The 24,910-nt window shown below is 43.9% G+C and overlaps 1 protein-coding gene and 1 pseudogene across 1 annotated transcript in view; one reads left to right on the top strand and one right to left on the bottom strand.

Annotated features, from left to right (window-relative positions):
* Positions 1 to 9,065: 9,065 nt before the first annotated feature.
* LOC130705642 (ATP-binding cassette sub-family C member 4-like) overlaps positions 9,066 to 24,910 on the top strand; it is a 193,929-nt gene continuing 178,084 nt past the window's right edge. The window contains 2 exon segments of the mRNA XM_057533225.1: positions 9,066 to 9,088; positions 9,509 to 9,593. Of these exon segments, the coding sequence (XP_057389208.1) occupies positions 9,066 to 9,088; positions 9,509 to 9,593 (108 nt within the window).
* LOC103006871 (39S ribosomal protein L22, mitochondrial-like) lies at positions 13,434 to 13,960 on the bottom strand (annotated as a pseudogene).

The following is a 24,910-nucleotide window of genomic DNA, read 5'->3' as shown; positions in this document are numbered from 1 at the left end:
CTGTGTCTCAGGGGTCACTGCCCTTCATTGTTTGATGTCCAGTGTCTTAAAGTTACACATATTTTTCTGATTTATTGTTGTTGTTCTTCTTTCAAGTGGAAGAATAAATCTAGTCTCTCTTATTTCATTTTGACTGGAAGCAGAAGTCTGTCAAAGTTATATTTTTGAAAGTTAAATTTCATTCAAAGGTAATTATAGGCAAAAATTAGATGAATCTTCCCCTGAACGCTTTTCTTTTAAAGAACATTATTCACCAACACCCCTTTGTCTAATTTTAAAGTTATTTCTAGGATTGCTAGGATCTGGATAGAGATAGTTAAGCCAAAAGGTAAATTATATAGACATTTTCCCCAACTATGCATCTTTCTTATCATTTAGCAATGATTCCTAATCAAGTATAAGGCTGCTCTTGGGGGCTTATTCTCCCTCTCCTAGAGTTTCAGAAGCAGAAAACCTTCCCCACTCCCACCCACCAGCCCCAGCCAGAAAGCACATGTGGTTGCATTTATTTATCAAAATATTCCAATCAGTCCAGGTAACATCACACAGAAATTGTGGGCAGAAGGAACCTTGACCAGGTCACTTGATGTTTCTCTTTTCATTTTCTCCCATCTCTAGCTACAAACACAAATCTGCTCAGTTGCATTGCTTTGAGAATAAAATGTACAGGGATTTGAACTTAAAATCTGTGTTCTTCCCCCAAATAATTAAATCATTACTCTGTACTTTTTAAATGAATTGACACTGATCCCCTACCCGCTCACCTCAAAAGTTAATATTTAACATTTTTGTTGCTTCTGCCATTACAGGAGTTGTTATGGAAATTACCTGTGTATTGGTTTAGCAAATAGAAACCGGGTACACGAGGACCAACTGTGCAGTATTCATTGGAAACTAAATATAAAAATAGATGAGAATTGAGACTTGACTTTTCAAACAAAACACCTTGACTGGTTTGGTTTTAGTAATTCATTTAAGACTTGCTTTCTGCTAATTATTTACTATTTTGTGACTTCTTTTACTTAATTCGTTTTAATCTATAATTTCAGTTCTCTGAGATCAAAGGGATGACTAACAGGGTGAATGAATTCAACTCTTCCTGGTGCCTCGGGCATCACTGTGCTTTAAGGTTACAAGTCTAGGGAAGGAAATATTCCTGGTTGTTGTCATCAGAGCTTGAAATCCCATTGGGGTGACAGGATACGTTCATAGACAGATAAACATATATCAAGCACCAAAGGCTGGAAGAGACAGAAAGAGCAGGAGTAATTTACATGAAGGAGCCATCACCATGGCCTCCAGTTTAAGAAACAGATCATATAAGCCCTTCAGTATGATCTTCTTCATCCAGTCCAAGTACAAGCACAGTCACCCAAGTTTCATTTTTCCAACAAAACGCTTGAGTACACACGTGCCTTATTCACAAAAGGTTCAGTGTTTCCTTCCCTCCTTGGATCATCTTCATATATGCTCCCCCACCCACTGTGTTTAAGAAACCTGGGTCTCACTCAGTCTTCCTCAGTGCAGATGGATGGTTTTGGAAATACATAGAGTCATGTTTTTCTGGACCAGATACTGACTGTTGGGCACTATTTGGTACCAGGAATGGATCACAAAAAAACAGACCCTCAAGATGGGAATCTGAGATTGGTCATCAAATTGATTGGGCTGGAATATAGTGACAACCCTATGGCCAATGAAAAATAGGACCCGGGTAGGGTATGGCATCAATGGCAAAAGAGGTGTTTGAATTATGGCCTGTGACTGCCTTGGATGAAGTACTTCTCAGAGGCAAGGCTTTGGGACACTGAGTGGCTACTGCATTTAGCGTTTCGTTGGGAATGATGGTGCAAGGATCGTGAGGTTGGATGACTACTCCTTACTGTACCAAAGAGCCTTAAATAAAGAAAATGACAAACGCAGGACTTTAAATACTCAGTTTAAGGCCATCAGAGAACCCAAGAACTTCTATGATAGCCCTAGAATAATCACTGATCTCTTGTAGCCACAGAACTGATAGAGACCTACAGTTGGATGATTTGGTCTGAGGAATTACAAGAGAAACTGATTTAGCAGCCTCTCCAGTTTTCTGACATAAACCTTTGGGCATTAATTGAGAACTGGGACTCTGAGAACTGAAATGGGGACATTTGTGTGGATTTGAACAAATAAAATGATTTTGAAACACCAAAGGTCCCTAAGTCACCATTACAAGTGGATTCACTCTCTTCTCCGTGTCCAGGGAGAAAAGACTCCTTTTCATGGTTGAAAACACCCTGTTAGGTTGGAGTGCTATTTTACAGGATAAGGTACATGCTTTGGGTCAGAAATTAATATTTATCCCACAGTCAGACACTGGTCCAGGATATAGCTGGTAGAAGTTGGAATAGTGCCTCTCAGTCTCACACCTGAAATTTGCTTCCCATTCCTGCATTTTTAATGTCTGAAGATTCAGTGGACTTTCTTTACTTCTGAGAGGAGAATGCATCCACCGGGAGACACATCAATGGTTCCAGGTAAACTGCTTCTCTTGCCACTGAATCAATATGCAGAGAAGCAGGTAAATTACTGACTGGAGTAATTGATTACAATTATAAGAGGATGTAGGGTTGCTACTACACGGTGGGGCAGGTAAGACTTAGTCAAACCAGGGACTCTCTGGAATGCCTCTTAATACCCTCAAGTCCAGTAATTAAGGTTAAAAGAATGACTGTATTCACCCAGTTAAGGATTCTGATCCTTCAGGAATGAAGATTTAGGTCAACAATACCACATAAAGAATCCCAACCAGCTGACTTCCTGGCTGAAGTGGAAGGGAAGATGGAATGGGTAATAGGAAAAAATTATAAATATCAACTAAAGGCTCAGGGTCAGCTATAGAAATGAGGGCTACAGCAGCTAGGCATGTTTTCTACTTTGTTGTTATGTACATGTTATTTATGATGAACCTCGAGAACGTTATACTAAGTGAAATAAGCCAGTCACAAAAGGACAAATACCATATGATTACACTTATATGAGTTACCTAGAGGAGTCAAATTCAGAGAGAAAAAAAGTAGTTGCCAGGGGCTGGGGGAGCAGCGAATGGAGAGATATTGTTTAATGGGTACAGAGTTTCAGTCTGTGAAGATAAAGAAGTTCTGGAGATGGATGGTAGTGATGGTAGCACAACATTGTGAAAGTACTTAACTGCCACTGAAGTGTACCTTAAAAATGATTAAAATGGCAAATGTTACATTGTGTATATTTTACCATAGTTTCTTTAAAAAAGCACAAGACTATTAGAGTTGTCAGATGTAGGCTCAAATACGGGTAGAAGGGCGTGTATGGAGTAGTCAAAGGGGGCAGAGCAAAATGAGCTTGGTCAACTCATGTCTCCTACCCCTAAGTCCATCCTTCTTCTTCTTCTTCTTTTTTTTTTTTTTTAAGAAAAAAAAAATCCATGTTCTTTAATGTACAAAAAAGTATGAGTAGAACCAAAAGCAAATTAAACATTCTCACATTTGTTTACACCACACTATTACCTTTACTATTCAAACAACAGAAAGTAGGTGGCGATTTAGGGATTGGGAAAGAGATAAAGCCCCAAACAACATTTCTACTGTGTTCACTCTATGCTGTGTATACAGCCATCCTTTAATAGGCTCCTCTAGAGAGCTGGGGCTAGGATTCTGGAGACCACTTTTCCCAGAGTCCCTTGCTGGTTGGTTCCTGTTAGACTCTGTCAGCAGAAGGCACCAGAGGGAGACCTGAGGCCCGGGGAGGGAAAGGAGACTTCCTATGTGGCTTTCTGCCAGCGTTCCTCCAGCTTCTGGCACTGTCTCCAGCAACAGCCCGAGCCCCGTCTCAGCGAGACCAGGAGCAGTGGCAGTTGGAGCCCCAGTGGAGCTGCCTTGGCCTTGGTGCCCCGTCCACACCTCCTGGTTTCCCAGAACTCGTCTCCTCGCGGTCTGAGCCCCTGTGGAGTCGGGCCTCCTCCTCAGGGGTCCACACAGCTGCTGAGGCCTTGCCTGAGCACCGGTTGAGTGGACATTCCCCTCAGGAGTCCGAACAGCACCCGTAGTGCCCTTCTCTCAAGCTTTAGTTCTGGTCACCCCACCTCTTCTCTTTTGTTTCCTCAGCCCAAGGGATTCTATCTGCTTCCTGCAGTTGTTTGTTTCAGGGTTACCTCAGTATCTCCATTGTGCTCTCAGATTTCCAGTACCTAGGTAGCCAGTTTTTTGTATTAAATCCCTTCTGTTTAAAATACTAGTGCGGTTTCTCTTTTCCTGATTGGATCCTGATTTATACAAATCAAAACTAAGGGATTAGCAGAAAAAAGAGGGGAGAGAGAGGGAGGCAGGGAGGGAAAGAGAGGTTTAATAGAACCGTTGACCCTCCCCTACACCTGGCAGAAGCAACTTAAAAACCACTAGATAGAAAAACTCACAAACCATGTCACATGGAACTCCCACAGAGAAGATAATCTCCTTTGAAGGCCATTACAGTTTGCAAAATCTCAATTACCAGATTAAACAGCAGTTTAGAAATAGCTGAAAAGTGACTTAGTAAATTGGAAGAGAAATCTGAAACTATCCAGATTGTAGCACAGAGAAATGAAGAGATGAAATATATGAAAGCATGATTAAGAGAAACGAAGGTTGGGATGTATGAAACTAGAGGAGAACTGAGGGCGAACAGGTAAAAAGGTCATTTTTGAAGAGAAAATTGTCCAGAATTGAAGAAAAGCAGGAGCCTCCATCTCAAACAGGGCTTTAAAATGACAATAAAATATGTGTAGTGTTTTCTACTTATATATAACGTATGTATTATATTATTACACTCATCAGTCATAAAAGAGATTTTCAGATTGGACAAGAAACACCATCTATGGGGAAATACCCTGGCGGTCCAGTGGTTAGGACTCTGAGCTCTCACTGCCAAGGGCCTGGGTTCGATCCCTGGTCTGGGAACTAAGATCCCGCAAGCCACATGGCGTGGCAAAAAAAAGAAAGAAGAAAAAAAGAAATACCATCTATGCCATTTATAAGAAATCCACCTAAAACATAATGAAATCAGAGGTTTAAAGTGAAGGAAAATGATATACAAAGAAAACATTTCCCCCAACAAAGTTGGTATAACAATATTAAACGTTACGGACTGAATGTGTGTGTCCCTCCAACCCCAATTCATATGTTGAAGCCCTAAACCCCTGTGTGACTGTGTTTAGAGGTAGGGCCTTTAGGGAGGTAATCAAGGTTAGATGAGGTCATAAGGGTAGGGCCTTGATCCAGTAGGACTAGTGTCCTTGTAAGAAGAGAGAGAGAGTCCAGAGTTCTCTTGCCCTCTTGCTCTCTCTCTCTCTCTCTCTCTCTCTCTCTCTCTCTCTCTCCAAGCACACACTAAGGAAATAACCATGTGTGTACACAGCGAGAAGGCAGCCCTCTGAAAGCCAGAAAGAATATTCACTAGAAACCAACCATGCTGGGACCCTGATTTAGAACTTCCAGCCTCCAGGACTGTGAGAAAATAAATTTCTTATTTTTTTAGCCACCCAATTTGTGTTTTGTTATGGCAGCCTGACCTGAGTAATACATTAATAGTAGATAAAATACATCCTGTGGCAAACAAACAAACAAAAAACAAAAGAAAGAAAAGAAAAAAAGACAAAGTATTATTATGGATAAAGAGGATCAATATTATAGGATTTTTAAAAAATCACAGAAAGGAGGGGGAAATTGGATGAAGGCAGTTAAAATGTACAAACTTTCAGTTATAAGATACATAGGTACTAAGGATGTGATGTACGACATGATAAATATAATGAACACTGCTGTATGTTACATATGAAAGTTAAGAGAGTAGATCCTAAGAGTCTCATCACAAGGAAAAAATATCTTTTTCTTTTTAATTTTGTATTTATATGAGATGATGGCTATTCACTAAACTTATTGTGACAATCATTTCATGTAAATCAAATCATTATGCTGTACACCTTAAACTTATACAGTACTATATGTCAATTATATCTCAATAAAACTGAAAGAAAAACGAAACAAAATTACAGAAAGTTAAAACAATCCTGAGTTTGTACACTCTGATGATTTAGCATCAATATATAAATCAAAAGTACATGGAATCAAAAGATCATTTGATACGGACTTCCTTGGTGGTCCAGTGGTAAAGAATCCGCCTTACGGTGCAGGGGACATGGGTTCAATCCCTGGTCGGGTAACCAAGATCCCACATGCCGCGGGGCAACTAATCCCACGTGTCACAACTACTGAGGTCGTGTGCCTCAACGTGAGAGCCCGCGTGCTGCAAACGATAGAGCCCACGCACCCTGGAGCCTGCACACCACAACTAGAGAGAGAAAACCTGGACGCCACAACTAGAGAGAAGCCTGCGCGCTGCAACAAAGAGCCCACATGCCTCAACGAAGATCCCACGCGCCACAACTAAGACCCGATGCAGCCAAAATAAATTAAATAAATAAATAATTTTTTAAAAAAAGATCATTTGATAAATCCACACATATAGAGATTTTCATACATGCTGCTTAGAAACTCCAGATCAAATACAAAATTAATATAAATGTAAAATTAGTAAGCTTGATCTCAAAGATGTATAGAACTCTGTCTAACAAACAGAGAATTATTAAGTATATATGAAATATTTTTATAAATGTATTAGGCCACAAAAGAATTAAAAGAATTGATATCATAGAGAAAACGCTTGTTGACCATGATGCAGTAAAATTAAAAATAAATTGGAAAAAATTAACCCTAAAGAATATTTATTTTATATATTGGGAAACCAAAGCCGGTTGTTTGAAAAGGATAATAGCATAGGTAAAGGTCTGGCAAGGTTAGTCAAGGGAAAAAACTGAGAAAGAGAAGGAAAAGAAATTTTAATTTAAGATTGAAAAAGGGTGTGTAAAAAAGTCAGAATACTATAAAGCAATTTAATGCAAATGAAAACCCATAATATATTTTAATAATACTTAATAAGTTCACTTCAACAATCCAAAGATAGTGTAATACCAGAAAATAATGTAATTTATCATATAACAGATATAGGTAGAAAACCTACATGATATCAATAGATTATAAAATCATTTTATAACATTCAATATCAATGCACAATTAAGTCTCCCCACTCCACCCAGAAATGTAAACTACAATTAGAAGGGAAATCCCTTAGCCTAAAGGGAACCTAGAAGAAATCTATATCAAATACCATATTTTAGTGGTTAGAAATTAGAAAATGTCTCTTCAAAATCAGGAACCAGATAAGGATGCTCATTATCACAACTTCTATTGAGTATCTCTATCTTTCTCCTGAATAGCACAAAGGCTTTAAAATTCTTTCATTCAGAGAGGGCATACCATTCCCTGAATACACTTATAAATATACTTTGAAAAGAAAAAAATGGATCCACAAGGAAAGTGTGGGATCCAAGAAGCAACAAAGATCCATCAAATTATCCGACACTTTAGAAATGTCAGTGGGGACACAATTATATTGCGATTTTAAAGTTTAGGGAATTTATTCCACTCATTCTTTTTTATTCAGCAAGCATTTGTTCATATCCTATCGTGGGAAGTAGGTGTTTAAACATTTTATTATGGAAAATTTCAAACATATCCAAAAGCAGAGTAGTACAATGAACTTCAGCAATTATTAACAATGAAACGAGCTTCAACAATTATTAACATGTTGTCCATCTTTTCTCATTAAACTCTCCACTTTTGCTGCTTACCTCCAGTATTTAACCCAACTCCCAGATACATATAATTTCACTGATAGATACTCCCATACACATCTCTAAGAGATAAAGACTTGAGAAAGATAAACACAATACCCTTCTCCCATTTAATAATCACCTTAACATCATGTAATATGTATATGCTCAGTACTATGTGTCAAGAACATGTTGAGAGGACTTCCCTGGTGGCGCAGTGGTTAAGAATCTGCCTGCCAATGCAGGGGACCCGGGTTCGAGCCCTGGTCTGGGAAGATCCCACATGCCGTGGAGCAACTAAGCCCATGTGCCACAACTACTGAGCCTGCGCTCTAGAGCCCACGAGCCACAATGACTGAGCCCACGTGCCACAACTACTGAAGCCCGTGCACCTACAGCCCATGCTCTGCGACAAGAGAAGCCACGGCAATGAGAAGCCCGTGCACAGCAATGAAGAGTAGCCCCCCCTCCCTGCAACTAGGGAAGCCCGCGAGCAACAACGAAGACCCAACGCAGCCATAAATAAATAAATAAATAAATAAATAAATAAATAAATAAATAAATTTATAAAAATAAAAAAAAAGAACATGTTGAGAAACGTAGATGCCTGCTGAAACCTTTATACAGGATCTTGCTAGTTTTCTTTGGATCCGTCAGTCTTTATAAGCATATGCATTTAATTTGGCATTACATTCCTATATTTATTGAACCCAAGAGGTCATTCCAATGATCACTGCTTTCTTTTCTAAATCGCCACAAGCCATCGGTTTAATAATTCATTTTGGAATTTTACTTGACAGCAGTTTCTGGAATGATTCATTTCTTCCCTTTGAAATGCTGGATAAATAGCTTCAGTCTTTTTTTTTTTGGAATAAAAATTTTTATTAGTATAGTTGCTGTGCAGTATTATAAGTTACAGGTATGCAATATAGTGATGCACAATTTTTAAAGGTTATACTCCATTTATAGTTTTTATAAAATATTGGCTATATTCTGTTGTACAGTATATCCTTATAGCTTTTTTTTTGAATTTTATTTTATTTTTTTATACAGCACGTTCTTGTTAGTCATCCATTTTATACACATCAGTGTATACATGTCAATCCCAATCTCCCAATTCATCCCACCACCACCCCGCCACGTCCCCCCCTTGGTGTCCACACGTTCGTTCTCTACATCTGTGTCTCTAATTAGCTCCAGTCTTATCTTGCTACCAGTCCTTTTCTTTTGTCGTTATTATGCAATAACCTAGATAGCCTGCCACCCAACACCTGAGTCAGAAATTTAAAATGCTCTTGAGGAGAGGTCGGAACATACATGGAGAGGTGGGAGGGGCTGCAGCATGGAGGTCAGGGGCCCGCAAAGGTAACTTTTCCCCCCCTCACAGTGATGGGGGACCTGGGTCTGGCGAAAATGCTATGGTGTTTGCCTTTGCTGCATGTTACGTGCTCCACACCCTGGTTTAAAAGATGAGAGAAGAAGCCAATCAATACCTCAGACCCTCATGCCTTTTCCAGCCTCACCCCTCCCCTCCTTGTCCTTGTGTGTAAAGCCACTCAAATATCAAGGGCTAAGCTTTTAAACAACAGAGAAGTTAGCTTAAGAAAGATTTCAGCTCTGAGACAGAACTCTGGGGAGACCCGGATGGATGCGAGGGCAAGTCCAAGGGCAGATACAAGGGCAGAGGGGAATAGAAGGGCGGAGATGGCGGGGGCAGGGCAGGGGGCGGAGCGGCCGAGGGGTCGGAGGACACTCATTCGTCTCATCCTCTTCCCCACCTCTCAGTCACGGGCTCACTCAGCAGTCAGGGGGCCGGTTACGGAGACACGACAAGCCTTCTCTCGGCCTCAGCCCTGCTCTTCTGGGGAAGGTGAGTGAAGTATGCGTTACATGTCTGTTTAAAAAGCATGGCCATAAATGCATGCGCAGCGATGCACCCCCTGAGGTTAGACACAGCCCCTGGCGAGGTCTGTAGGGAGACTCTCTTCTCTGCACTCTAGGTCTGGGAGGCATCTGCCGGCGATGTCCTGACAGGTTCCCCTGTGAACTCTAGGCCAAGTTCTTAATTCATTTGATCCCCAGGGAGCGCCCCTGTGTGGCTTTTTGTCTAATCTGAGTTTTCCAAGTGATGTCCCTATACCTTGCCAAACTTCCCAGAGCCAACTTGGACAAAGGCCAAAGAGGACTTCAATTAATCCCATCCTTTTCATGTCTGGGTTTATCGTTGAGATCAAGGCCTCTTTTCCATAGGGAAATTGGAAGCTCTCTTACTATGAATGAAAACAGAAGCGGCTGGTTAACAGCACCAGTTCTTAATTACCTGTTTGTCTTGTCTTGGCAAGCTTTCCTGACCTGAAAGAGGAAAAAAAAAAAAAAAAAAAAAAACTAGTGCTCTTAATAGCTTCTTTGAAATACATTTGTTGTTCTGTGCTGGTCTTCCTGGGCTTAGAGTCTGGCTTTGTGGGTCTCCTAGCCTCGAACTGGATAAACTCAGGACCAGGAGCTACCGGGACACAGAGGTGATTTGAGTGGACAGTCTGTAACTTGTTTTCTTCCTGCTATTTGGTATTTTCTCTGTCACGTATAAATCATCTGATCCAGGGTTTCTGGAGTGCCTCCAGAGATTTCTTTTCTTTTTAGTTATGGTAAAATATACATAAGATTTACCATCGAAACCATTTCTAAGTGTACAGTTCAGTTGTGTCAAGTACATTCACATGGTTGTACGATCAGTCTCCAGAATGCTTTTCATTTTGCAAAACTGAAACTCTGTACCCGTTAAACAACAGCTTCTCCTCCCTCTCCCCCCAGCCCCTGGCGACCACCGTTCTCTCTGTCTCAGTGAATTTGACTGCTCTACGTGCCTTGTGGAAGCGGAGTCACACACTAGTTGTCCTTTTGTGTCTGGCTTATTTCACTGAGCATAACGTCCTCAAGGTTCACCCATGTCGTAGCATGAGCTCCACAGATTTTCACATCATCCATCTGACTTTTTCTGAGCTTCTTCCTTTCCTCCACTTTCATACGACTGAGCTAACAACAGATAAATCTGTTCATTAAAAAAACTATTCTTTCAGGACTTCCCTGGTGGTCCAGTGGTTAAGACTCTGTGCTTCCATTGCAGGGGACACAGGTTTGATCCCTGGTCAGGGAACTAAGAATCTGCCTGCCTCATGGTGCAGCCAAAAAAAAAAAAAAAAAATTATTCTTTTCAAGGAGGGAAGCAAGCGAATTGAAGATAAAAAGGTGTATTTGAAAGAGGAGAAAAAGAAGGCAGGTAGAGATGCTTTGAAAGCACTGCTGCAACAGCAGCATGGGAAGGAGTAGAAGCAGCAAAGCAGTAGAATTGGGGATGACAGGAGGGGACACTGGCCATCATGTCCCCAAGAAAACTCTGATGGGGAGTCTTCCTCATCACCTGCCCTGCCTCCAAGCAGCCTGAAGAGTAGAATCCCTACCCCTTGATGCCACCGTGCCTCTAGGAAAATCTTTTGAACGACTGGATGAGAAATAAGGACTGAAATCCTGCAGTCACTCAGGCACAGCAGGACATGACAGTGTCATCTCCAAACTGCCCAGTACGTCCTCTGATGTGATCCAGTTCCTCACGCTCATTGCTCCGAATGTCCATTGAGTTCCCTGGGAACACCTGCTCTGTATCAGAGCAGGAACGCCCTGCAATCCCACCTCATCTCCCACCGAGCTCCCACCTCCTTTCACTAACAGGCGCTTCCTCCATAATCTGTTGCAGATTCCCTTTATTTTCACACACACCACTCATCTCAGATCCCAAGGTGGGTCCTGTGCCCTTTTTCCCCAGCCTTCCAGACCTTTCTCCTTTTCCTTCTTGCCAAATGATACCAGGTCCCCTGATGCCCAGACCATGAGACCACCCCACCCTCTCCCCACCGGCCTTCTGCTTTCAAGCAACTTCCTACTCACTGCCCCCCAGTCCCTTAAGAGGAACTCTTTCCACTCCACCTTCGGCCAGCATTTACACTCTGGCCTCTCCTTTCCTGAACCGTCTCATCCGCAGGAACCTCTCCTCCACTCCATCCATCTCAGCCACCTGATCCCAATGCCAAACCCTGCATCTTGTCATCACCAGAAAGTGCGCCGCCCCTGAAATCTCAGATGTAGACACCCGCTTCTCCAAACCCATCCCCTACCCTTCCCGCATATTAGCTGCAGGATGCCCATGGGAACAACTCTTCAGCCTCAGGGAGACCCCTCCCCATGGATGCCATCCCCTCAGGTCCCAGCGTCCAGCCAGGATTCCACCGCCCAGAATTAAAATCACTCCCTGGGAAACACCTGCAACTTCCTCTCCTTCCCTCAGCTGTATCATCTGGAAACACCCAGTCCTAGAGAGTGGGAGCCCCACCTGCTGCAAGCCTGCCGCTGGGCATTCCCAAGGAATCACCCACCTGGGCAGACTGAACTTATTAGAGATGTAATCGCAAACTTTAAATGGACTTTAAGGAGCAAGAAACTGTACTAATGGGGTCACTTTCCCACTCCCTAAAATAGCTACCTCAGGCCTTTTCTTCTCCCTTCAAGCCCTCACACACACACACACACACACACACACACACCCCTCCCCAGTCACGGTGTCTGCAATTCATTTTTTTTAAAAATAAATTTATTTATTTTATTTATTTTTGGCTGCGTTGGGTCTTCGTTGCTGTGCGCGGGCTTTCTCTAGTTGCAGCGGGCGGGGGCTACTCTTCGTTGAGGTGCGTGGGCTTCTCATTGCGGTGGCTTCTCGTTGCGGAGCACGGGCTCTAGGCGCGTGGGCTTCAGTAGTTGTGTCACGCGGGCTCAGTAGTTGTGGCTCACGGGCTTAGTTGCTCCACGGCCTGTGGGATCTTCCCGGACCAGGGCTCGAACCCATGTCCCCTGCATTGGCAGGCGATTCTTAACCACTGTGCCACCAGGGAAGCCCTGTCATTCATTTTTTAAAACTTCAGTGTAATTAGTGTGCTCTTAGCTGTGTGCCTGTCAGTTTCAGCTTTCGTTCTGAGTACGGTTAGTAACACGTCATCTCGCCAGGTGGGCCTGGGGAGCCCTGTGGGGTGAGGCGGACAGAGGGACACATGCAGATACACAAGCATGTAGTCCGCTGGGAGGGGGCACAGCCTCAGGACCTCAAAGCCCCGCCAGAGCCATCACACCTTGCCCTGCTGATGTTTATGGTAGATCCACCCATCACCTGGGGGATTTTCACCCTTGGGCCTCCCCATCCTCTCTCTCTTCTCTCTCCTCTCTCCATGCATCCCTCTGTGTGGTCTTCCTACTGTTCAAAAGGTTTAGGAGAACCACAGAGGGCAGAGACTAAAGTCTTCACCGATAAATGACAGTGGCATCAGTTTCCTAGGCCTGCTTGACAATGTACGGAAAACTTGGATGGCTAGAGACAACAGAGATTTAGTTCCTCACAGTCGTGGAGGCTGCAAGTCTACAATCAAGGTGGCAGCAGGGCCCTGCTCCCCCTGAAGCCTCGTGGGGAGGCTCTCCCATTGCCTTGTCTAGTCTCTGGCAGCTCCACCTTCGTGGCTTGTAGACGCATCACTCCGGTCCCTGCCTCCACTTCTTCCTGTGTGTCTTTTTTTTTTCAATGACAAATCATAAAAAGCATCTGTCTTTAATTTTTGTTGGTTTTAGGAAATAAACGGGAAAATATATACACTGTGGAGTCTTAATACGCCCATCATAGAGTGTGAATGATGGTCTGGTTGCGAAGCTTCTGGATATACTCTTTGGCGTGGGCAGCTGCTGTCTTCGGTGCCTCATCTGGAGGTAGAGGGCCTTCCACCAACTTCACAAAATAATGGCAAAACACCTTTTCCATAATCCCAAAGCACCCTCTGTCGGGGTATCAGATGCGTTTCAGGTACTGGCCTCGCCCTGAAGTGGACTTAGCTATATATAAATTGGATCTGAATTCCACGTTGTGGTTTCTCACTGCCATATCTTGTGCTTCTAAGAGAACCTCTTTAATTATCTGGGCCCCTTTTGTGTCACTGAATTCCAACTGAGCCAGAGCCTGGTCAATGGACATTCCTCGTATCAATTTTGCCAAATACCACATCTTGTCTTTGCTGTACTTCATTTGTCTTCGACAATGGTAGATTTCTGCAAAGCCAGCTTCCCCCTCAGATTCTGCATCCATAAGGCACCCAAATGATCCAGTATTGCCGCTGCCATCTTTCTCACTCCCTCTCCTTCCTGTGTGTCTTTACGTCACCTTCCCTCTGTGCTTCTATGTGTCCAAATTTCTCTTATAAGGACACCAGTCATTTTGGATGAGGCCCTCCACTCCAATTCCAATATGACCTCATCTTACCTTAACTAATTACATCTGCAACTACCTTGTTTCCCAACACCCGTCTCAGGTCACATTCTGAGGGTGTTTGGACTTGAACAATCTTTTTAGGAAACAAATTCAATCCATTACAAAGGTTGACATGCATTGCTCAGTGCCAGTGCTGTGTATTTGCTTATTCAGCTAAAGCCATGGAAAGCTACCAGAATGAATCCGACATTATCTTGAACGGGGTGGAGCTCAGTGTGAATCAAAAGAGCAAGATTTGGCGAAAGTTCCCAGTAACTCTCTAGAGATCTGGACAATCTCTGTGGGGTTTCTTCTCATATCTACCCCTTGGTTCAAACGTTCCTCACAGTTATGAGTGTGAAACCCAGGGGGAGAGTTACAGATCCATTGATCATCCAGATAAAGTAGGTAACAACATTATGGAACAATTAGACTCTGTGTCTTTTAGCAATTACTTGAGGACACCCCATAACGTAATTTGTGGAAGACATTCCATTGGGCTGTTATTATATGTTACCATGGAACTCCAGAAGAGTGGGATGAAAATAAGCTTCTCTTTCTTGAATCATGCCAGGCAAATCCACATAGGAACTAGTCCTGTGAGCTGTACAGCTGGAGCAGGGTCCGTGGAGGCTCTGACTCCCCCAGGATGCCACCTGCACGTCCTCCCGCTAAGACTAGGGTCCCAGCCCAGCCTGTACAAAGGCATCCACCCTGCTCATAGAGGATGCCACCTGCACGTCCTCCCGCTAAGACTAGGGTCCCAGCCCGTAGAGGATGCCAAAACCTCCAACTAATGGACATGGGCTTCTTTTCAAGGCATAATCCTTCTTTAATGTCAACTCATTAGAAAATGCTACCTTGTTTAGGGCAGTGGAAAGAAGACTGACATCGAAATATTTTGATTTTAAAAATGATGGATGTAAAGCCTCAGCTGTGACAGGCCGTCCTCTGAATGAAACTGATAAAGAGCTTAGCACATCCTAGATTTGTACTTTTTGGACACTTGTGAATACATATTTTTTAAGAAAGAAATTATCTTTTAAAAATAGTCTGTATTTTAAAAATAGTCTGGCTTCCCTGGTGGCCCAGTGGTTGAGAATCTGCCTGCCAATGCAGGGGACATGGGTTCGAGCCCTCGTCTGGGAAGATCCCACATGCCGCAGAGCAACTAGGCCCGTGAGCCACAACTACTGAGCCTGCGCGTCTGGAGCCTGTGCTCCGAAACAAGAGAGGCCGCGACAGTGAGAGGCCCGCGCACCGCAGTGAAGAGTGGCCCCCGCTCGCCACAACTGGAGAAAGCCCTCGCACAGACACGAAGACCCAACACAGCCAAAAATAAATAAATAAATAATTAAAATTAAAAAAAAAAATAGTCTGTATCAACCTATAGTAATCTGCAGTATTGTCAATTACTACCTGTGTTATACAACAGAAACCTTCTATTTTTGTGTTTGGATAAAGGGTTACAGAACTCAAAACAAAAAGGCCCAGTCCAGGGGGTCCAGCATTCTATTAGAGAGGGCCATACTCCTAGGGTGACCACTACAAGTCTTTTATTTATTTATTTATTTATTTATTTGGCTGCGTTGGGTCTTTGTTGCTGTGGGCAGGCTTTCCCTGGTTGCGGAGAGTGGGGGCCACTCTGTTGCGGTGCGTGGGCTTCTCACTGCGGTGGCCTCTCCCGTTGCGGAGCACGGGCTCTAGGCATGCGGGCTTCAGTAGCTGTGGCACGCGGGCCCAGCAGTTGTGGCTCACGGGCTCCAGAATGCAGGCTCAGCAGCTGTGGCGCACGGGCCCAGTTGCTCTGCGGCATGCGGGATCCTCCCAGGCCAGGGCTCGAACCCGTGTCCCCTGCATTGGCAGGCAGATTCTTAACCACTGCGCCACCACGGAAGCCCCACTACAAATCTTGATATTGTCTCTATCTTAGTCCAGAATTGACCATTTATTAATGTATCAGATGCCACAAATGGGTTTTTATTTGCGAAACTATTGGCCTGTTAGTTTGAGTGATGGATGTTAGAAAGGGCCACTTCTTGGGGACATTAAAAGTATTTGATATGTGTGGACAAGGTAAAATAGCTTGAAAATACCACCCTCTCCACCACCTCAGACACCTATCTGCCTTACATGAACGTGGAAAAGTATCCACTGAAGCCTCCAGCTTGCACCTCTTACAGATGGGGCTCGTGGCTTCCTGGGTCCAGGAAAATGGTTTAGGGAAATTTCTGACCACACGATATCAGAAAGAGGGCGCAGAATGTTGCTTTGGGAAAGTTGTCCAAGTGAATCCTTTATAGAGTGGGAAAAGTAGGTTGGAATTCCTGTGTATCAGTCAGCCTTAGCTGGCTTGTGTTTTGATAACAAACAGTGCCCTGATTCTCAGGGGCTTCTAGCAACCAAAGCTGTTGGCGTGTTGGCTGCGGGTCAGCTGAGGTCCTGCTCTGCATCTCCTTCATCCCACGAGCCTGAGGGAGGAGCCCCTCTGTAGGATATACTGGTCTCAAGGCACAGGGCAGGGAACGATGGTGAGACCAAAGAAAGGATCTTAAAACCTCTACTTGGAAGTGACACACATCACTTCCACTCACCTTTCATTGGCCAAAGCAAACCACATGGCCAAGCCCGAGGTTGCTGGGTCGGTGGCAGGGAACATGGACACAAGCACAACCTACTAACCCACCAAGGCTGGAGAGCTGGGAGTGGGTCGAGCTTGCAGAACTGGTTGCATGAATGGTATTGTGCCTTCTGTGCTGATAACTGTTGGCCTAATAAATATCTCTGGCTGAAGCTGGTTTTACTCTAACTTTGTAGTGAGGCTGTGGGGGGAGTGGATTCTTTGACAGCTCCCCTTATCTAGCAAAAGAGCCCAAGTTGTGCACGCCCCTCCCCCGACACCCTGACAAAGGCAGATGGCTCTCATTCCCTGGAGCGTTTTCAAAGCTTGGCTTCTGCAGTTTTCCCCAGTCTCTCTGATGCATCATCAAATTCTTCCTTTTTACTGAATCATTCCCGTCAGCACATAAACATGCAGACGTTTTTCTCATCTTCAAAACAAAAACATGGACCTTGAGGGCATTATGCTAAGTGAAAGAAGTCAGACAGAGAAAGACAAATATCATATGATTTCACTTATATGTGAATCTAAAAAACAAACAAACGGAAAAAACAAGCTCATAGATGCTGACAACAGGTTGGTGGTGCCTGAGGCGGGGATGGGGAGTGGGACTTGGGGGAAAGGAGTGAAGGTGGGCAAAAGGCACAGAGTTCCAGTTACAAGATAAGTAAGTCCTGGATGTAACGTACAGCATGTGACTATAGTTAACAATACTCTACTGTATACTTGAAAGTTGTTAAGAGATTTGGTCTTGAAAGTTCTCATTAGAAGAAAAAAAAATTGAAACTGTGTAGTGATGGATGTTATTTAACTAGGCTTACTGTGGTGATCATTTTGCAATATATACATATAGCAAATCATTATGTTGTATACCTTAAACTAATACAATGTTATATGTCAACTGTATTTCAACAAAAAGCAAAACAAACAAACAAAAAACCCCAAATTCTTTTAAACCCTCAGCCCCCTTCGGTTACTGCCTTTTGCCTGTTTCTTTTCCAAGAAAAACATCTTTAAAAAATTGTCTCCACTACTCTTTCTACTCCTTCAATATTGAATCATTCACTAACCCACCTCGGTCCGCCTGCACCTCCAGGATGCCACAAAACCCTTTGCAGAGATCACCAGGCACCTCCCTGTTCTGTGTCCAGTAGACATTTCCGGTTTGCATGTGTTGGCCCCTCCATGGCATCCGATGCCGCTGCCTGCAGGGTCCACTGAAACACTCTCTTCTCCTCACTTCCTCGACAGGACCCTCTCCCCGGTTTTCCTTGTGTCTCTGCTCAGTCTCTCCTGAAGGGAGCCCTGATGTCTTTTCTGAGCTCCACACACTGATGCCCAGCTGATCATCTGACTGAGACGTGGCGCTGGCATTTTAGGCTTCTCAGGTCCACACCTGAGCTCTTGATCTCCCCTCCAAAACTCGCGCTCTGCCTTTTTCCTCATATCAGTAAGGGCGCTGCCACACGGCCAGACGTGCGTTCCCAAACACTCTTAATTGTTATGACCTGCCTTCTCTCTCTCCCATCTCCTCCAGCCCGTTTCCAAGTCCAAACGTTTCTACCTACAATTTCGTGACTGTCTCTCTGCTGCCGCCGTGCAGCCTAGGCTGCCACCACCTTCTGCGTACGGAGTGACAGAAGCTTCTCAAAACAGGCGTGCTTCACTACCAGTGAGAGAGGATTTTGAAAACCCCAAGAGATTTGTTTTGGCCAGAATTTACAGAGCTTACAGTAATATCATTATTTGGAATTTGTGATTTGAAGGAAGGAAGGATTAAATACAGTTGTGCTTTACTCAAGGATTCCCAGTTAAGCGCCTTTAAAAACATATTTTGAGCACATACACACACACAGACACAGAGACACAGCTGGCTGTGACAGGTGTGGTTTTCATTGAACCAGCTCTGTAAGAGGGAGAATTCTGGGTGTGCTGGATTGGAAGGAGAGGAAGTAGTTCTGGGCTTTCCCAGGTGATCTGGGGGGGCCCACACCTCCTCCAGCAGGGACCTTGGGGTTCTGGCTCCAGGTGGCCCTCAGGCCGCAGGGCAGACTCGAGAATGGAGGGCTTGTCATCTGTGCCCCGACCTCCAGATGATTCTTGGACAAAACCCAGAGCACCCTTGGAGATGATAGCAAAGTGTGGGAGGAGAAGATTTATTTTTCTTCCCATATAAATTAGTGTAATTTGATACCACTTTTCTACTGCCGCCACCAGATGGACTAGAAACTGTCTGGTACCCTAGTTGGCACTGTGGTATTTCTAATTGAATAAATAAGCATCTTTTTTTTTTTTTTTACAGTATTTAATTTTTTAATTTTGTTATTTTTTTAAATTTTATTTTATTTTTATACAGCAGGTTCTTATTAGTTACCTATTTTATACATATTAGTGTATACATGTCAATCCCAACCTCCCAGTTCGTCCCACCACTACCCACCTCCTGGCCGCTTTCCCCCCTTGGCGTCCATACTTTTGTTCTCTACATCTGTGTCTCTATTTCTGCCCTGCAAACCGGTTCCTCTGTACCATTTTTTCTAGGTTCCACATATATGCGTTAATATACAATATTTGTTTTTCTCTTTCTGACTTACTTCACTCTGTATGACAGTGTCTGGATCCATCCACGACTCTACAAATAACCCAATTTTGTTCCTTTTTATGGCTGAGTAATATTCCATTGTATATATGTACCACGTCGTCTTTATCCATTCGTCTGTTGATGGGCATTTAGGTTGCTTCCATGACCTGGCTATTGTAAACAGTGCTGCAATGAACATTGGGGTACATGACTCTGTTTGAATTATGGTTTTCTCAGGGTATATGCCCAGTAGTGGGATTGCTGGATCATATGGTAATTCTATTTTTAGTTTTTTAAGGAACCTCCATACTGTCCTCCATAGTGGCTGTATCAGTTTACATTCCCACCAACAGTGCAAGAGGGTTCCCTTTTCTCCACACCCTCTCCAGCATTTGTTGTCTGTAGATTTTCTGATGATGCCCATTCTAACTGGTGTGAGGTGATACCTCATTGTAGTTTTGATTTGCATTTCTCTAATAATTAGGGATGTTGAGCATAAATAAGCATCTTGAAATATAAACTTTGTTACCTTTTTATTTTTGAAGGAACCAAAAGTCTTTCCTAAACCACAGCTTTCATTCAAAATGAGTAACATAGCAGAATGTCAACCATTAGTTTTTCTTAGAAATCTCTATTTCTGCTCAATTATTGAATTGTTAATGGTGCACTAAAGTATTTAAAAATGAATTTTAAGGTGGGAAAGGGATCTATTAATGATCCATGCTATGAAAGCAATTGCGTCGTTGCTTTTATGTATATATAGAAAGAAAAGGAAAAAAATCATTGTCATGCCAGGTATGACTCATGAACTTTCTTTTCATAGTTCTTTTCCTTCCTCTTCTTCAAAACAAATAAATCACTAAACCGATAACCCAAAACAACCCCCCTCGACAACTTATTCCTTTTAATAAAAGATTAATCAGTGGCATGTCGTTTGGGAAGAGGGGAGCAAAACCCAGTCTTCAGCAACTGTGGGCTGTTCCTGGGGAATAAGCACCTCACCCTGGCGAGACTTTCCCAGCTGTGTTGCTGACAGATGGAACGAGAGAGAGAGGAGGGAGGCGAGGGGATACATTTCAGGGGCTTTATGAACGAGCTGAGCATAAATCTGTTCAATAGATTAGGCTTTCGTTTCCCCTTGCTGCAATATGAGAAATATTAGAGGTAACTGAGATAGAAGTCCTTTGTGTATGCAGTCTCATTGACGGTGTCCCCTCAACAAACATGATACAGTCTTGAATTTATACATGTTCCAGCCCCAGATGAGTGCTGTGTGCTTAGTGAGTTACGGGTGCTGTGCCTGGTGGTCCACAGCATCATTCCATTTTTCTCCACCGAATGACCTCCCCTGAGCAGGGCCTCTCCCTTTCTCAATGAGAATCTAAAGCCAAGGTGCCACGGGGGAGCTGGGACTGGGAAGCAAGCTATTTGATCCTAAAGTCTACATTCCCTGCCTCTGCTCTGCACCGCCTCCACGTCCTTAGCCTTCACTCGCTTCCTCGGGTTCAGTCCCCCTCCGTGGGCCCCAACCCTGCAGAGCTGCGGGCACAGCGCCAACCATAGTGTCCTAATGGTGCATGGCGCCATCTGGTGGCCAAACTAGGCAACTGTAGGGATCCACACTCCATCCACTGTATTTGGGAAGCATGACTGCTTTATTTGGGGTGACAGCAGAGCTCTCTAGCTGTTCTTTTCTTTTCTCTTTTTTTTCTTTTCTAACAGAATAACATTAACTCATATGCTCAAAGAAATTCATGTTCCCATTTTAACTGACTCATGGCAGGAACAGGAAGTGTTTATGTGGACGGAAATGGAAAAGGGGAGGATCGCAGGAGCAAAAATGGGTTACAAGGAGCATTTTATTTTATTTTTATTTTATTAATTAATTTATTTATTTTTGGCTGCACTGGGTCTTCGTTGCTGCACGTGGGCTTTCTCTATTTGCGGCGAGTTGGGGCTACTCTTCGTTGCGGTGCACAGGCTTCTCATTGCGGTGGATTCTCTTGTTGTGGAGCACGGGCTCTAGGCGCGTGGGCGTTAGTAGTTGCAGCACACAGGCTCAGTAGTTGTGGCGCACGGGCTTAGTCGCTCCGCGGCCTGTGGGATCTTCCCGGACCAGGGATCAAACCCATGTCCCCTGCATTGGCAGGCGGATTCTTAACCACTGCGCCACCAGGGAAGTCCCGGAGCATTTTATTATTAATGTAGTACTGACGCCTCTTTTTCTGGCATGATTCAAAGACAGAGGTACAAATGTGCAGAGGTATTGTGGTAGTAGCACTTTCAGAAGTATATACCACACATCTACATATACAGACTTCTCTCTTACATTATACAATATATATATTCTCTCTCTTACATATATACAGTATATATATTCCCCACTTCCATAAGTGTGAAATGTAAGCAGGACTAACAAAGCCCGTTACATGTTTACTCATCCTTACTTGTACATCTGCTAGTGTTCCCGGACTCCTCTGGGGAAGTTATGACCGATCTCCCTGCCTGCGTTCATTTTAGGACAATAAGAAGGTGATTTGTTTTGTCCAAACCTGTGCTACATGACTGTGAATGCTGGGAATTTCTTTGACAGAGACCAAAGCCTGCCTTTCAAGTACTATACTATGCCTTTTCTATATTCTTTGGCAGTAGTCAATTCTGCTTAGGAGACAAGAAATACAGGCAGAATGGATGAAACTCCTAAGTGTTAAGTATAGATAGTAGGTAAGCAAGTAGCTTATGAAACATAAGCAAACCTAATAGGATATATTAGATATAGCTAATAAGTAAGTTGCTCATCTGAAAGCCATGCTAAAAATAAGCAGAATAAAAGGAATATACAATGGGACAAGCATTATTCTTCATAGATAGAAAGATGGAGAGACCAAGTCACCGTGCTTGCCCTAAGCTGGCAACTGGGTCATGCCCACATCAACCACACATTGGCGATGCCCAGTATATCCCATCTGGTTCCGTGTGTGCTCTGCCCGAGAAAAGTGAATTAAAGCGCCAAGAGCTAGGCAGGCTAACTGGCAAGCTCCAGCTGTGGCCAGGTGTGCACACCTGAGTCTCTGATAGAGCAGGTGGTGTGTTGGCCCCCATGCCTGCTGTCTTTTGGGTCCGCTTGCTCAACACGCAATACTGGTCCTCACATGCGTGCTGCCAGGAGGCGATGCAGCAGAAAAAGGGAGAGGGAGGGAGAGAGAGAGAGAGACAGGACATATGACATTTGTATGATCTGGGATTCAGGCAGTGCGGTCCTTGTGTCCCCACTTACACCCCATCCTAAGCTTGTGCACCTTTTGGACCATGAGTCTTTCTGATCCATGACGGCTGGGGTACCTCACCTCAGTGGTACCCTTGGAGGCTAACATCGCATCCAGGTAATTCCTACATAACAAGTACAGGTAAGGGCTAAGCTGTTGAGAACCCAGAATTTCTATGTAGGAGGGGCTAAGGGACAACAATTTGTTGGAAAAGAGGCCGGGGACTGTCTTAAAGTTGTATTTACATAACAAATACTATTTAGAGTGATGGAGGTAAGTGGGGACACTTTAAACCATCAGTCACTGAGTTTAAAAACGTTTATCCTTGGGAGGCACACACAGACTGAAATCCACACTGACCTCAAATGACAGCAGGTCCCCTGCCGAGAGCAGCTTGAGGTTGCGGGGGAAGGAGAGAAGCGAGGGGTGCTGATGATGGAGAAGCCACCAACGAGGAAGGGATGGGTAAGAAAAAGGTGGCTGCAGCTGGGTGAGAAGCCCGGGCAAAGGCACCCAGCTGCCTACGTCACAACCTGGACTCCTAGGTGTGGGTCATGATACACATCTGGCAAGTTTTATAAAAGAAAGATGTTCTGAGCTTCCCAATTAGCCATTTAAAGTCTATATCTTCTTGGGGGGTGGGGTGGGATGAATTGGGAGACAGGGATTGACATATATACACTGTTGATACTATGTATAAAATACATAACTAATGAGAACCTACTGTACAGCACAGGGAACTCTACTCAGTGCTCTGTGGTGACCTAAATGGGAAGGAAATCCAAAAAAGAGGGGATATATGTATAGGTATAGCTGAGTCACTTTGCTGTACAGCAGAAACGAACACAATATTGTAAAGCAACTATACGCCAATAAAATTTTTTTAAAAATCTACATCTTCTCCCAGGTTGGTAACAAATATGTTTCTCATCCCAAGGAGACGTAGACATCACCTGTGACACCCCTGCTACATAGCACATTGCCCACGTTCCTGGGGGGCGCCTGCAGCGCTCACCCCGGACTCCACTGAGAGCCAGGTGCCCAGCATGCCGTGAGCACCCCACAGGCACCTCCTGCCGTGCTCCTCCGGTTTCTACTGGAGAGGGCAAATGTATTTTCCTGCAAGTGAGAGTTGATCCACACCGGTTAAAAATCCAGCCCTCCTGGCTCAGTCGTCAGTTGTGAAAAGTCCAGGGCACCAGAAAGCTGTTAGGCATTGTTTGCAGGAGAGAGGAACGTGCTGGGGAGCACCAGGAAGCCCTTTCAGGCCTTGGGGAAGGTGGCCTCACAGACCAGGCATCTGTTCTTACCTGCCCGCACAGGTGCAGCTGGTCTGCAGCTCAGACGTTTACCAGAGGAGAGGTTGCCTGGATTGCTCTGTGCTCGTCAGGCCCTGGTGGCATCTCTGATCTACCAGCCAGATAGGGTCCCATTTGAAGAAGGCAGACATGAGGCTGCTTATACGATAGGACTGATTGGGGGTAGGCTGGGGAGGGGAGATCGCAAACAGTGAGCAGTTATTGGGTATCAATTATGTGCCAAGCACCATGCTTGCTTTTCACATGCATTGATTAATGACACTCTAGGAGGGGATTTTATCTGTCTTGTTCATAGCACACTGCACAAAGTAAGTACTCCATAAATATCTGTGGAATGAATAAACGAATCATCTCGACAACGGTGGAAAGTTTGTATTTTAATCCCCATTTTACAGAGTATTAATAGATTTGAAAACAAAACTAATCTGTGTTGTTGAAAGTTGGGGGACTGGTGATTCATGATGTAGAAACCAGGGGAACGTGGTAGGAGTGCTCCTGTGTCCTGGTCACGTCGTGCGCAGTTTGTGAAAACTCAAACAGTACACTTAGGTTCACTTTCTAATAGTATATTATACTTTAATAAAAAGCTAAAAATTTCCTCCAAAAATTAAACAGGCATGGAATTACCATATGATCCAGCAATTCCACTTCTAGGAATATGCACCAAAGAACTGAAAGCAGGGACTCCAGCAGATATTTGTACACCCATGTTTATAGCAGCATTATTCACAGTGGCCAAAACATGAAAGCAACCCAAGTGTCCATCGACAGATGGGTGGATAAACAAAATGTGGTATATACATACAACACAATAGTTATTCAGCCTTAAAAAGGAAGGAAACTCGGACACAGGCTGCAACATGGATGAACCTTGAGGACATTATGTTGAGTGAAATAAGCCAGTCACAAAAGAACAACTATTGTATATTTCACTTAAATGAGGTCCTAGAGTAGTCTGATTCGAGGCAGAAAGTAGAAGGGTGGTGGCCAGGGGCTGAGGATGCCGGAGTTCTTGTTTAATGGTTGCAGAGTATCAGTTTGGGGAAGATGAAGAAATTCTGGAGATG

The sequence above is a fragment of the Balaenoptera acutorostrata genome, chromosome 18 (genome assembly GCF_949987535.1).
Source record: "Balaenoptera acutorostrata chromosome 18, mBalAcu1.1, whole genome shotgun sequence".
Classification (NCBI taxonomy): Eukaryota; Metazoa; Chordata; class Mammalia; order Artiodactyla; family Balaenopteridae; genus Balaenoptera; species Balaenoptera acutorostrata.
This window is presented reverse-complemented; position numbering and strand designations above follow the sequence as displayed.